The 15,921-nt window shown below is 43.7% G+C and overlaps 1 protein-coding gene across 1 annotated transcript in view; it reads right to left on the reverse strand.

Annotated features, from left to right (window-relative positions):
- CALD1 (caldesmon 1) overlaps positions 1 to 15,921 on the reverse strand; it is a 130,746-nt gene that overhangs the window by 31,978 nt on the left and 82,847 nt on the right. Inside the window, exons 3-9 of the mRNA XM_078783012.1 lie at positions 11,247 to 11,399; positions 7,027 to 7,681; positions 6,033 to 6,136; positions 4,804 to 4,951; positions 3,851 to 3,985; positions 3,303 to 3,346; positions 793 to 874 (exon numbers count right to left, since the gene is read on the reverse strand). Coding sequence (XP_078639138.1) covers positions 793 to 874; positions 3,303 to 3,346; positions 3,851 to 3,985; positions 4,804 to 4,951; positions 6,033 to 6,136; positions 7,027 to 7,681; positions 11,247 to 11,399 — 1,321 coding nt within the window. The remainder of the gene's footprint in view (positions 1 to 792; positions 875 to 3,302; positions 3,347 to 3,850; positions 3,986 to 4,803; positions 4,952 to 6,032; positions 6,137 to 7,026; positions 7,682 to 11,246; positions 11,400 to 15,921) is intronic.

Here is a 15,921-nt window from a genome sequence, read left to right on the forward strand (position 1 = left end):
CGAAGGTTGGAAAGGGTGGAAATGCGAATAGTTCGGTGGATGTGCGGAGTATCGTTGAGAGAGAGGAAGACAAATGATGAATTGCGAAAGATGATGGGAATAGAGCCTGTGATGGATGCTGTGAAGAGGAACAGGTTGATATGGTTTGGTCATGTGTTGAGGAAGGATGAAAGTGACTGGTTGAGAAGAGTGATGGAAATTAATGTAGAAGGAAGTAGAGGATGGGGAAGACCGAGAAAGACTTGGCTAAAGATGGTGGAAGAAGAAATGCGGGCAAGGGGGTTATAACAAGGGGAGATGCAGAAAATAGGGCAAAATTGAGAAGATTGTCATGGGGCCCACAAGGCTAAACCCAGCTCTAGAAGGCAAAATGGCCTTAAAATGCCTGTTATTGTGCTGTTGTATTTATGGTGCTGTGGGATGAATAGAATAAGTGTAAACGTTGACATCAACAACTAGTGGTTGATGGCTGTTTTGGACTTCTCAGTAGACAGTCCTCAAAAAGGACTCTGAAGGCAAACTGGTTGATTGGAAGACTAGCCAAAATCAGCCAGGATACACCTGGAAGCTCTATATCACCAGGTAATCAAAGTATATGCGTCTGCTGAAATAGCAATAGAAAGAAAACATGGAATGCATATAAAACTCCTTCTGTTGCCTTATGTTAACATCACTTAGGTCCATTTACCACCTCAACAGACCGCGTTTTGCACACGTGCCAATGTCGGGCACCAAACCATCGTCAGAGGTACAGCGCAAGTACAATTATTCAGCAAGAGACACAACAGGTACCTCCACAGCGGATGTGTATATCTCCAACTTGCTGTCGATCTTGCACACAGAAATTTGTGGTCGGATCAACTTCTGGCTGTTACTGCAAAAAAAGAAACAAGGTGGAAACGTTTAGCTCAACTCCCTGGGCCACCGACATGGAAATGAGCTAATACACCCTCCCTCCCCCCAAAAAAAATATATATGGAAGGGCAATTCTTTTTATATACAGTACTAGCCGAAAGCACCCGGCGTTGCCTGGGTTCTTTTTGAATGCATTTACTACTATAATTCAGCTTTTACTCGCGGCCGTAGAAGATTGACGACTATAATTCAGCTCAGCTTTTAATTGCGAAATGGGCTCAGCCCGGCCGAAGCGGCCTCGACCGGCCTCTCCACCTAGCCTATAACCTTCCCGGGGCTCGTCCCAACATTTTTAGTTCTTTTTGAATGAATTTACTACTATAATTCAGCTTTTACTCACGGCCGTAGAAGATTGACTACTATAATTCAGCTCAGCTTTTAATTGCGAAATGGGCCCAGCCTGGCCGAAGCAGCCTCGACCGGCCTCGCCACCTAGCCTATAAGCTTCCCGGGGCCCGTCCCGACATTTTTTGTTTCAGAGGTTTCCTCCTATCTTTCACCGTTCAGGAGATTAGCGCGTGCAGACAAACAAACAAACAAAGAAACAAACAAAAACTTTATTATATATATATATATAGAAGAAGATATTTGACCAAAATGGCGAAATATATTCCAAAAGGTGACCCAGACATAAAGTTTCAAACTGATCCAGACTCCACCCTTCACATATCTTATTTAGCAAAAACCGGTCGACCATGTTATGATGTCATGAGATGTATGCATAGCCCGTGCAAGGTTGTTAGGCGCCTTAAAGGAACCTTGAGCTTTGCGCCCCCGGCTCCACCCCACAATTATCCTCCGAATGTAATTTCATGAATACGTTACTTATGTAATATCATGAATCGTTTATTCATTCATTTTTTTTGCCACCTCCAAATTTTGCCGCACTGGGCGACCGCCTAGTTGGTCTTGTGGTTGCACCGCACCTGGATGTATTGGTAAACGATCAGAATGGCGAATGTGAGAGTTATTGATGGCTGGATGTGTTTGCAAAATATTCGAGTTTTGACACGGAAATGAATCGAAGGGACAGAAGGCATCGGAGAAGGCAGTCAGATTATGCCTGGTGTACGATAGTAAAGGAAGAAAAACATCAGTTTTTTACCATAATTATTTCAAAATAAAATATGATAGTTAACCTGGATAAACAGTGGGATTTCTGCCTAACACACACCTTTGGACTTGGCAGGAAGAGAACATTGAATGGGTTTTTCAGTTTTACAGAAAGCATAATACTATATGTAATTTGAGAAGTGTCAGTTTGTTACTTGTAATAATGGAAGATTTTTCAAGTATATTGGTTGGTCTTGTGCGTTATTACTTCGCCAAATGTTTTTTTTTTTTGACAAGTATGTTGATCACTCTGGTTTGTGTGTGTTTGTTTGTCTGTCCACTCACTTATACTTGCCTCCAGGTCACAATTTTAAACCGATGTTCACGAAACTTCACCAAATGGTAGAGTTCGTGGTCCGAAAAAATCCTATATATTTTTGAGGTCAAAATGTCAACATAGGCCAAAGGTCAACCACTTTCTTCATGTTTCTAAAATCCTCAATTTTCATCCAATTGACGTGAAATCTGAAGAGGATGTGCACATGAGGTCACTGAATACAACCACCAATTATTTTTAGGTCAACAAAGGCCAAAGGTCAACAACATATTTTAGGTATCGTGCTATGTTTTAGGTATTTAGGTATTTCACAAGTATCGTGCTATGCACGACATATTTCTTGTTTGTTTGTGTGTAGGTTTGTTTGGTTTGGTTTGGTTTAATTTTTTTTGACTTCTATGCACTCCTGAACCGCTGGATGGAATGAGTTCAAAACTGGTGATTGTACTCGAGGTGTGCTCGGAAAGGTTTAGGGGTAAAACAAAATTCTGAAATAGCCCCCGGATTCAGAAAAGGGCGAGGAACCCAATTGTCTGCATGTAAATGTGTATCGGATAGCGCCGCCAAGTAGAAGCCTGTATTTTTAATTTGATGTACCATCCTCTTTACAGTGTTGGTGCTGCTGAAGCAGTTCATTGGCAAGGGTTATACTGGGTGGTTTGCCATTGCATTACCAGTGTTGTTTGTCCATACTCTATCCTTTTAAATGCTCAGCGTCAAGCATGAAAGCAGCACATACCATTTTTTTTGGTCGGACCTGGCCGGGGTTCAAACCACCCACCTCCCAGACTCGGAGCAGACACTCTAGCCATTACACTACCGAGGCTAACTGAAGCTTGTATTACAAGTCATACATCATAAAAGTGGAGGAATTATCCCGTCCGAAGGACTCTAACTTTATGATTTATGTTTGTAGAAGGACGAAAACCCATTGAGCATTAAATTTAAGTTTTCTAAACATGCCAACAGTTCCACACTAGTATCTCTGTGTACGTACCTCCTTTTCACAGATCGGCTCAGGGATTCGGCCTTTTCGCTCAGCTGATGGAGTGAAGAGGAGGACCAGGGAGGTAAGACAAGAGAGAACAGCACTTTGAAGCATGACAAAAAAGTACGTAAAGATGATGATAGTTAAAACATTATAGATTGAAAGGGAACCCACATCAGATTCTCCCAGCATTTCATGTTCTTATTGTGAATGAATAAATAGGATCAGAAAAGTTGTTCAAGAGAAGTTTGAGTTATTCCTCCTGGCAAATAATGAGAAATATACCTCTAGATACTTTGCAAGTGAGTGATTGAGTGACTGAATGAATAAATAAGAAATTTTAATGAGTAAATAACTGAATTTTAAAAAGTTGATCTAGTGAATCAGTGAATGACTGTGAGAGTGAATGTGCAAAGCAATGCATAAGTGAGTGAATTGGTGAATCAGAAACGAGTGTATAAATAAAGTGAATTAGTTCTTGAGTCAAAGTGTGAAGGAATGATTGAGTAAGTGAGCGAGTGAATGAGTATCCTTAAAGATCGCAAATAAGGACAAACCTTGCCAGCCGCGCGTGAAGAAAGACGTGTGAACGGCTCCTCTCCATCTGAATACGACTCGAGACAGGGTTTATTTCTTGCCTCCCATCCCTCGTGTTGTGTCTGATCTCTGACCTCCGTCAGCTCTTTGTGTTCCTGCCATCATTTAATGAGTCAATTCATTCGGCTCTTCCAGAAATTGTGTGGATATCCAATATCAATAATCAACACACACACACACAAAGCATTTTTGATGAGGCAACTCTGAAAAAACATGGCCAGTTGTTCTTCTAGGTGTGACATGTCATATGCACACACGTGATATGCATCAAACAAAACCCATTTGTTTAATCTGAATGGTAGACATGGGATCTGTACCTGCAACAAGCACTACGTGCATATGATGGTATGGTAAGGATTTTTTAAAATCTGGTCATAAATGGCAAGTCAACTGAAGTGGCATAAAATATATACTTAGCTTATCCAATTTTACACTGATAACAGTGTTTATAATTTACACAAGCCTGGTAGTTGGTAAGTTCTATTCACCTATCCACTGGGGCTGTCGAGGTATGGATCTCGCTCCAGCTATAAACTGTCACCCTGGTGTTTCACATGCAGGTGAGGCTCAGAAGGAAGGACAATAAGCTGGAGAACCCATCTGTCAATATTGTTAGTTGGTGGATGTTAAAGATCCATTTCAAAAAGAGTAGGGGAGTTATCACTGGTACCCTGGAGTCCTGGACAAATTAAAAATTCCTGCTTTAACCACTCCTCTGCATCAATAGCACAATTTCGCTCCCAGCAATGATGCAAATCTAGAGCCATGTGTTGCAAAGGCACAAGTGAATGAATCTCTCCACCCTCATATGCCCACCACCCTCATACCCAGTCATGTTGTGCCATTTTGAGTCGAAGTCACACTTACTGCTTGATAACATTGTGCGGAGAGCTTTGCATTATCTTGTGCTTACCTCGCTCGTTGAATTTCCTCTGCGAACTCCACACTCTTCTTCATCATCATGATTCCACGCTCGTTGCCCACCCTGCCTCCACGATGACCTTATGTCATGATCATCATTGGCCTCTTCCTCTTCATTGTAATGCCTACTGTAACTTTCGCTGAAGCGGCAAGGTGAAGGAGAGACAGGATTAAGAGCTGTGTCGATTCATTTTTGAAAGATAAGACTCAATCTGCAAGTGGATGAAAGCAGGTAGCATCCCATCTTTACAGAACTCCCACATCACATTGTTTATAAAATAAAAAAACATTTAAATGAAGTTTCGCTGTACATGGAGTCTTTGAAGATACGAGGATAGCTGAGAGATATGCACACCCGCCTCTGAACTGTTTAGCCTGGGTTCGAATCCTGACCCAGCTATAAAATGTCACCCTGGTGTTTCGCAAGAAGAGCAAGGCCTCAATTTGTGTGCTGTCCTTTGGAAGGATGTTGAACTGGATAACCTGCCCTCCAATAATGGGGCAATGGTGGACATAAACAATCTCACGGTTTCGTTCGTAAAGAGTTGTTAGTTATCACCATCACCCTCAAACAATTACAAATTACTGCTCTAACCTACAGGGGGCACTGCAGTTTAAACAACAGCACCACCAGCACCAACTCGGCACCACCAGCCACCACATGGTGCACACAAATACATTAATGAAGTCACACTTCCCTTCACAGCTGAGGGAAATGGCTTTCGAACACGGCCTACTAAACACAAACTCCGGTCTCTGTTGCTTTCAGTAATGGCCGGATACCGTTGGGACAATTATGAGTCGTACTTGCAAATACCTTTTCTTGCTTTCTTCGCTGGCTTTTGCATCTTCCTTGTGGACATATCTGGGTGGGTAAGTGTACTAAAAGGACATCTTTCACAGCAAGTGAGATTGGTCTCAACCAACCAATATCTGAATTAAAGCCTGGTCTTGGCTTAGTGGTTAGGGTGCCAGCTTAGGATCCTGGGTTCGAATCCCGGTCGATCGCTGAATTAATGCCAGGGTGGTTAACTCAGCCTATCATCCTTCCGAGGTCGGCAAATTGAGTCCCAGCTCACTGGTAATTCCCTGAGGTGCCATCACTTTGGCAATAGTCCTTTTATGATCCCAGTGGAAGCTTGTTCGTTCATCCGACCCTTTCACTCCGCACTACCTCACCAAGATTAAGTTTTTTCCAGTACCTGCTGGGTTCATGCTCACCTGGAGGATATGTCTGCTTTCTGATTTCCATCTTCCCAACCTCCACCACGGTATCTCCCACGCACAGTTTCTTCTTCGCCGCCATCCTCCTCGCTACTTCCAGCCTGCACCACACATGAGGATATTAAAAAACAAACATGAGTGACAACGGTAAGAAGCCAAGAACAATGCAAGTGGTAAACTGCTCCAGCAGATGGTCAGTACAGTACTGGGAAGATGGAGAGGGGTTGGGAGGGATTTAACTACACCGTTTCGGTATTGCCACACTTTTATGGTTCCTTTGTTGAGAAGGATCTATTAGGATTGCAAGTAATGGTCAGGTTCACTATGTTAACAAATATAATTTCGTTCATTTTGGGAGATTAGCAAACCTGTACATTTTTGGAATCATCAGAGCAGGGAGAATCCGAAAATCAATGTTGGCATTTGCACAGACACCTGCATGGCCGCCATTTTGGATTTTCAAAATGGCTGCCATAAAATACATATTTTGCGCTATCTCGGCTTCTAGTCAACCTAGAGACTTAATTAAATATGCTAATCCTATGTTTTCTGGGTCAAGGAATCCAATAAAGGCCTCAAAATAGTGCTCAGGATTATAGAAAAGCAACAAACAAAAGGAATTGAAAACCATTGTGATATAACTGTATTACATAATACATGATATTGCAAGTCCTTTGAAGTTATAGGTATGGGTTTATAAAGCAAGAAAGCAGCCTTGTTAGTATCAGATTGAACTATAAGTCCTATACACAGGATCTACTCGGTCTATACCGTTCAGGAATATGCTTTTACAGATCTTCATCACTGTCCTGAGTGTCATTTTCGCAAAGGTGTCGACGCAAATGCCAACATTAATTTTTGGATTCCTCATGCTCTGAATATTCCAAAAATGTATAGTTTTGCTAATCTCCAAAAATTTTGAACGAAAAAACATAGTGAACCTGACTATAAGAAAAATCCAATTTTTGTACACAAACCCAAATTCACCAACCTTGTGTTCATCCATATGGTGTCTCCTATCGACGTTGCTCTTCCTGCACACATCCAGTTTGGTATCGTTGTAACGATCAGACTCAAATTTGCACTCAGAAGAATAACGATTCATCTCTTTTTCAATGTGCTTCTCTCCTTCATCTTCTTCTTCTTCTTCTTCTTCTTCTTCATGTCTTCCTCTTTGCCCATCTAACTCTTCTCTTTCCTTCCTCTCCTGCTCCTCTCTTTCCCTCTGCTCTTCCCTTTCCTGTTTCCGTATTTCCTCTCTCTCCCTTTCTTCCCTCTCCCTCTTTAACTGTTCTCTTTCCTCCATCTCTCTTTCCTCTCTCTCTCTTTCCTCTCTCTCTCTTTCCTCTCTCTCTCTTTCCTCCTCTCTCTCCATCTCCTCCCTCTCTCTCTCCTCCCTCTCTCTCTCCTCCCTCTCTCTCTCCTCCCCCTCTCTCTCCTCCCTCTCTCTCTCCTCCCTCTCTCTCTCTTCACGCTTCCGCACCTCTCGCTCTTGCTCTGCATTCGATGGCCTGCTGTGCTCCTCTGGGCTATATTGTGCCTCGGCTTCCTGTTGTCGCTGCATCCTACGTTCCTCCCGGCGTCTCAACCTCTCGGCAAAGTCATCATCCTCGTCCACATCCTGCACAGGCTTTCTCAGGCCATACCTGCAGCAGACAGAAACAAGAGAGTGAAAGGTTCAATTTACATTTATGAGATTGATGAAATATAGTAGTAATTCCACAGAGATGATTAGAGGATATACATTGATTATAAAGATTATATAGTGAAAAGAACATCATGGTGAAGAGCAGGTAAATAACAAACTTATTTGAGAGAGTGAGCATCCATCATGAGGGTCTAGAAGGAAGTCGGATTGAATGGACGAAAAAGAGAGAAAAAGGGGCACAAATAGGTGGATTTGATAAGAAAAATTGGTCTTGGAGATCCATGAGCTTGCCAGGCCTATAAAGGATAGAAGGGGCACAGTTGGAGGTATGATTAGGAGATGTAAGGTATGAATAGACAGGAAGAGTCCATCAGTCTCCTCATGGTAGGAAAGCATTAAACCACAGGTTGAACCTGTTGTTCTGTTCTGTTCAGTTTTATGTACTTGAAGCTGCACCAAAAGGTTGCTTCAGCAAGTTAAGAGATCAAACAAAAATATTTTTTTTGGAAAACTTTTACACTTGTGTTCAAATCCTAGACGATTTGTTGTGGAAAACAGAAAAACAAGCTGTTGTTCAAGACTTTGGTGAAGGTTTTCTATTTACTCTTTACCTTGTCCCGGACAGGTCACTACTGCCGCAGAGGGGAGGGGTGGGGGAGGGGCAGACATTCCCACCTGGAACAGCCATGGGAATTGGACCCACACCAGTGGGGCTTTAGGAGCTCCACCACCGAGCTCTTCATTTTCATATAATTTCTGGATATCAAGTTCGAGCTCACCCGAGTCGTTTGCGACTGGGATTGAATCCCTGTGTAAATGGTTCTGACTACAATGGCTCAGTGATGCAATTCCAGCAGGGTCCTGGAGCACCGCATTGTGGAGTACATATTTCTTCAGCGAAGACATTAAGCCGGCTGTCTACTTTCAACAAGTAAAGGTGCTATGACATAACGTGAAATGAGATTAAATATACTCGTGAGGTACCCGTGCTGCGCACGGGTGGGAGGCCAGAAGCAAACAGACAATGCAGAAGCGGCGAATGCCAAAGCATGAAACCAATAAATTCCACATTCCTGTAGCACCTTCAGTCGCACGTCAGACATGGACAGCAAGTTCGTGAAGGACTTCCATGAAAAACGTTGCCGTAATCTGTCCACTTCTGCATTCGCGGCAGGTTCATAATTCTCATCAAAATCTAAACAGTATTTGTAGAATTTCAATAAAAGCCACATCACTGTTCATATCGGTAAATATTATTCCATCCTGTTTGAAAAATTGGAAAAATAATATAGCCTATTTTACTCCAGGGGGTCCCAGGATTACCCACCCAAAATTTCGTTGCGATCGGTTCAGCCGTTTTTGCGGTACCTGGGAACGGACGGACGGACATTTGGTGAATTAATAGTAAGAAGATGAAACTTGGCAACTTGCCAAAGCATAATCAACTCTAAGCTGTCAATGCCTGGGTTCGATTCCCAACCTAGCTATAAACTGTCATCCCAGTGTTTCACAGGCAGGGTGATCCATCAATGTGTGCACCGTCCCTTGTATGGACGTTAACCTGGGTGAGCGGTCTGCCAGAATTCGTTTGTGGATGTTATAGATCCCACGTTGTCCTTCACGAAGAGTAGGCGAGATATCGCTGGCATCTTAAACAAATTACAAATTCTTGTCCGAACTATCAGAGGGAATTAATTACATCAGTGGCACAGCCACATCCTCAGCCAATGATGCTACCCCGCAGCTTTGTGTTCCATACGAACGAATAAATCATACAATATTTCCAAGCTGGCCTCCAAAGCCAGTCGCCGACAGGGCATCCTCCGACGTGCGAAGTCCTTCCTTGGCACACCTGAGCTCCTCACCACATACAAGGCTTTCATCCGCAGCTCAATGGAATACTGCTCTCCCCTCTGGGCCGGTGCTCCTGCCTCACACCTAGCTCGTCTTCACGCTGTTGAAGCCAAAGCTTTCAGAATCATTGGAATCTCCCGCAATGAAGCTAACTCCGAGGGCCTTTCACTCACTCACCGCAGGCAGGTCGGTGGTCTTTCTGTCTTCTACCGACTCCTCTCCGGCCTTGCTCCCCCAGCTCTCTCTGTGCTCTGTCCCTCAAATATTCCTACAGGTCGCACAAGATCTGCCAGCAACCCCCTTATGGTTAAACTGTCAAAATCTAGGCTCTCTGCTCACATTCACTCTTTCATTCCCCTTTACTCCCGCCTCTGGAACCAACTCCCCCACTCCCTTCAATCCCACTCCTCCCTCCAGGTCTTTAAAACAGCTGTTCACCACCATCTCTTATCTTCCCCCATCCAAAACCTTGATCTTTTCTACCCCCGGTAATTCACCGCAGAGTCCTTGCAGTGTTCATATGTTTTATACCTCTCCCACCTCCCCCAAGCCCCCCCCGCCCCCTCCCACATTTCTCTCGATGTCCTTGCTCTCAAATGTTGTGTTTGTATCCTTCCCCCCCTCTCCCCATCTTGTCTACCGCTCCCCTTATTTTGTGTTTTATGTGTCGGTTTGCTTTTTGTGTGATTAATGTTAGCTCTTTCATGAGCCTCGATCTTGTATACAATATATATATATATATGCTTGTTACTTTTCACTTGTGATAGTAATTTAAGAACACCTCCTGAAATATGTTTCACCTTGTGCAGAACTACGTACCGGCTAATAGCCCGGGATGCACCGCCAAATTAAATTCGCATTGTGTTGACAATTGGGACAAACAGAATGCACTTTGTTACAACTGATAACTCCCCGGTTCAAATGAACGTCAATTGACGTTAACCTTCTGCGTTTACGCCGTTTGTTACATTTGCTTACGGTCTCCACCCACGGGATCCGATTGTGAACGCGCGAGCAGAAGTCCGCGCCCACCAAGGCCACTGGAGTGGAGCCCAGGCGCCAAGAGGCATGTTATCTCAGTCTCAGGGCAGGAAAATGTCAAGTTTGGGAATAAAAGATTGGGAGCTGATGCGGAGCGGAGAAAAACATCTTGTGGAATGTGCCAAAATTCCAGCTCCGAGATGTCTTATCATCAGACAGACAATCCTGGTAGTCGTGTTACAGCAGTCGGACTCCAGACGGGAATGTTTATACTGTTCCCCGCTTCGCCAGCTTTCACCGACACAAGAAAATCATAAGAGGGAACGAAATTGTGCATCTACATTCCTCTCTTTCCAAAGAGTAGCAGTTTCCGTCTGTATTTTAATGCTCAGTGAAAGTGTTCTACGTTCCACACAAGTGCTAAATCTAAAATGATGACAAATTAACGAGCTGAGCAAATCAATGGTGTTTCTTTGCCGACGGCGCAGCCTGGGCCTAGTCTTAAGGCTCAAGACCATTTATGGAAGCATTTTTCTTACAGACGTCCTTTTTTTCGCAACATGTTTTTGTTTCATGGTTTCACAACTCGTGAGGATTATTTATATATTTTCACAATGATTATGTGACGAGCGTATTCATAATATAGTCACTGTGAGATCCGGGACGTTATGGTGCGTTCTTTTTTTGTTATTCAAAATACAGATGTCTGGGATCAGGGAAGACGTTACCGGTCGACATCGCTGCTCGGCGTTTCGGGATCTTTGGAGGGGAGCGAAGCACCATCCTCCTGCAGGGCGCGAAGTCTTTCCTCCCTGGCACGGCGACGACGCTCTCTCGCAGCCTCCTCTTCGTCATCGAGGGCCTGCTGGCTGGTCAGTCTGCTGGGATAACAAGTGAAACAGGCGCGATTCAAACAGGATTCTTGGGATTAAAAGTTGAAAGTGAAATTAAAGGACATGCCCCCGTTGCACGTATTCTCGCTGGCATCCGGAAGCCATTTGTCAGGTCTTTCCTAAGGGGTTTCTACAGATGTATGTGAATGACTAGATCCTGCATAAATCAGTCATGCCACAGGTGAGTGAGCAAAAAAAATGTGAAAATAATTAAATAATTCAGCATGTACGTGCACATGCTCACACAAAAACTATTAATAAATGTATATTTTTAATTATTTTCTTTTAATCCAAGATGGCTGCCATACCACGTGGCCTATGACGTCACAATTATCATAAAAAACATTCTGCATGGACGTCACTCCTACCCTGAAAGTTTCGTCTCCATCGGACATATGGTTGCTGAGAAAAACGAAGTTTAGCCCGTATGGACGGAAGGACGGACGGACAACCCAAAAACATAATGCCTCCGGCGCATAAAATTAATTAAAGCATAACACGTTTATTATAAAACTAGGACGTGCCCGTACGTGGGTGCCCGTTCCTTGGTGCGGCCCAGCATCTAGTCGAGACCCAGTCACCCAGGCCGATCACCCATTCCGACCCCAAATTCCTCATCGACGATAACTAAACAATATATTATATGAATCGCACCGTACATACCTCCTTCTAGATCTTGTTCTTGTCTTGATATACTCACTCAGGCTCACTCTATCACGACTGAGTCCTCCCAGCTCCTCCAAATGGCGCCCGCTACGCCTCGAATTACTATCCGCGCACGCGCTCTCACATCGGCCACGCCTACGCAACAACGTGTTCTGTGATTGGCTGGCCTACCCCGCAACCTGTTCTGTGATTAGTTTGGTAAATAAATCGCCATAGCTCGGTAACTACTTCTCCGATTAATATGAAACCTTGAAAAGGCACATCCTCAGGTCCCCAGCAATATATCTGGCAAGTTTCAATTAGATCGGACCCGTGGTTGTCGAGAAACAGCGGTCACAGACAAAAACACACACACACACACACACACACACACACACACACACACACACACACACACACACACAGACACACACACAGAGATTACTGGAATTATAGATAGATAACACGTTGTTAAAGCATAACAATTAAAGCATAACATCGGATGACTCCTTCGTTTACCGATGGAGCTATAATTCTTACTCCCTCTTAATGAACAGTGAACGGCTCCTTGCTTCAACTACCTTCTGGGACATCTCAGTCCATGCAAATGGTGAATACCAACATTTTACAGGATTTATTTTTTACTTATGATGGTAAATGAAGGGTCAAATGACACCATCCCAAAAAGACATCGAGATGCTATTGGTACATGGAGTCAATGAAAACAAATCCTCTATTATGGAATTGCATTTTGACTAATTTTCAAGCCAAAAAGTGGAATTCTGGCACATCTGATAATCGTAAATATGACTCTCCCTGAGGGGCTGACAGGATGGCCTAGAGCAAGGGTTCCCAAACCCAGGTCCTGACCCAAACCCACCCTCAAAATCCTGGTTTTTGAGGGTGGGTTTCACGTAGAAAACATTTTCTGCGACAATTTTTTATCGTATGTACCGGTTCCATTTGGGACGCAAGGCGAATGTGATTTCAAATTTTGGGTCGTGCACCACTGGCCTAGAGGTACACACGCTCGCCTCCAAGCTGTCTAGCCTGGGTTTGAATCCAGACCCAGCTATAAACTGCCATCCTGGTGTTTCAGAGGCAGGGTGATTCATCAATGAGTGTGCCTTCCCTCGGATGGACGTTAAGCCGGGCGTCCAGTCTGTCGGCAATATCGGTGGGCCCTTCGTGAAGAGTATAGTCAGGTTCACTATGTTTTTTCGTTCAAAATCATGGTAGATTAGCAAACCTATACATTTTTGGAAACGTTATTACATGGAAAATCTGAAAATCAATGTTTACATTTGCCAATTCCGACCAATTCGATTCGACCAATTCGACCAATCGACCAATTCGACCATTCGACCAATCGCTTCGATCGACCATTCGACCAATTCGATCGATTCGATTCGATTCATCGAATTCGATTCGATCGACCATTCGACCAATTCGATTTGCCAATCAATTTGACCGACCTTTGCTTGTGTGGAACGGACTGTGAAAACGATGCGGACTATATTGTCGGATACGACACACAGGACAGTGATGACGAACTCTAAATGGCATATTCTGTAATCGTGTATGTTTGATGCCATTGACTGCCTGTGTATATTTTGTCATTGACTGCCTGTGTAGATGTGAAGTTATACCGACTGCATGTGTATAGATGATTTTGCTGACTGCCTGTGTATGTTTGGTGATATGAATTATTGTGACACATTTTGATGTTATTAACTGCCTGTACAAAATGATAACATGTATTTGATTATGCAACTTATCGCGAATATAAAGACAGTATTTTGCAATTCAAAACCTTTGATTCGTGTCTTACCATTCCCCATGGCACTAATTTGATACTTTCATTGGATTCCTTGTCCCTGAAAATATAGGTTTAGTATATTTTAAAAAGTTTTTAGGGTAATTAGAGGCAGAAATAGAACAAAATATGTATTTTACAGTGGCCATTTTGAAAATCCAAAATGGCCGCCATACAGGTATCTCTCCAAATGTAAACATTGATTTTTAGTTTCCTTATGCTATAACCTTTCCAAAAATGTATAGGTTTGCTAATCTACCATGATTTTGAACGAAATATAATTTATTGACAGAGTGAACCTGACTAGTAGGTGAGTATTCGCCGGCACCACGGCAAAATTCAAAATTGCTGCCCCAAACAGCAGGGGGCACTGCATCAGTGGCACAACCACGCTGCCAGCAATGATGCAAACCAGCAGCCACAGGCTGCACACGAAATGCATTAGTGACTCTCCCTGGGGACAAAAGGATGGTTGTTTTGGTTTAAATGTTGTCGTTTTGTGAGACACTGGAATTAATCAGGAAGAACAGTGAAATATAATGAACTCAGCACACTGGCACAGTGACTCCAGGTCACGGGTAGAGTTTGAACGCAGCTGGCAGAGGTACCCCACACCTGGTATTACTGAACTAGTTGTGACTTGTTCATCGGCTTACATCTCCCGTACAAAACATGTTGCTTAACGAGGAGTTGTTGTAAAATTTCGCCATTTTTTGTATGAAATGTGTAACTACTGTACACCTTTGCAAACCTTGTAGGGCAGGATTGTGCAGGGGTAGTGCACCTGCCAATTTGAGCTTCAAAGTCTGCGTTTGATTCCTCACCTGACTAAAAACTGTTGGAAGTTCGCCGTCCGTTTGGGTGTGTGTTAAGATGGGTGTCCCATCTGCTCGCATTTGCTGATGTACGTTGAAGATCCCACTGCGTCTTTCGTAAGTAAAGAGTAGGCGAGTTATTGCCGGCACCCTGAACAAAGTACCAACTCTTGTTAAAATCAACTTCAGTCGAACGTCAGACCTGGCCAGTCAGTTTGTGAAAGACTTGGGCTAAAAACTTTCCCTAGATGACCCAACAAGAAGATGGAAATATTAGGGCCATTAATGCAGTAGTATTAGTAGTAGTAGTTGTAGTTGTATTCGCAGCAGTAGTGGTGGTAGTAAAACCACCTTTAGAGGCCATTTTTCCCCGCAAAGCAGGGGTTGGCCTTTTTCGGGAACCATGGTTGTTGTTGTTTTTTGGTCCCCTTTTTGAAGCAATGTTTTACGGCCGGATGCCCTTCCTGACGCCAACCCTGTTTGTCGCCTTTTTACGACAAACAGGGAATTACCAGTGAACTGGTACTCAATTAGCCGACCTCGGAAGGATGACAGGCTGAGTCAACCCCCCTGGCGTTAATTCAGCGATTGACCGGGATTCGAACCCAGGATCCAAGGATCCTAAGCCGGCACCCTAGCCGCTAGCCCAACACCAACAAACATGGTAGTAGTAGTAGTTATATTTACAAACAAACTTGCAAAGCCACCAGGGATTGGCTGCACACTCATCAAAGTTATTGGACATAGATGACACTGTTCTATGTGTACATTCTCACCGAGGGGGAGGGTTAGGGGGTAATTCTTTTGTACCCATGACCTGACCCTGGGTACCTCATGCACGTATGCAAAATTTTGGGGTCTATAAAGATTTGGGGGAGATTAGCCCAGCCATCTTCTAGTCTATAAAGATCAGACATACTACATACATTCATACATACATACTGTACATCTATAAATACAAGCATACATACATACATACGCACTGTACATATATAAATACAAGCATACACGCATACATATACATACCTACACACTGTTGCACGGACCCTTCGGTTAAGACCAGGGCTCGCGGATGACCAGAACGGATTTACTTGAGGCGACGACCAAACACGGCTTCGGCTATAAAACGCGGGAGGAAGAAGGGAAGTGGAAGCTGTGGCAAAAGTGCGTACCTGTGGAAGGCGAACCGACGGAAGCTTCGATCCTGCAGGGAAATTAATAAACTCACGAACAA

This window comes from Myxine glutinosa, chromosome 8 (assembly GCF_964187855.1).
Source record: "Myxine glutinosa chromosome 8, kmMyxGlut1.1, whole genome shotgun sequence".
In the NCBI taxonomy this organism is placed as follows: domain Eukaryota; kingdom Metazoa; phylum Chordata; class Myxini; order Myxiniformes; family Myxinidae; genus Myxine; species Myxine glutinosa.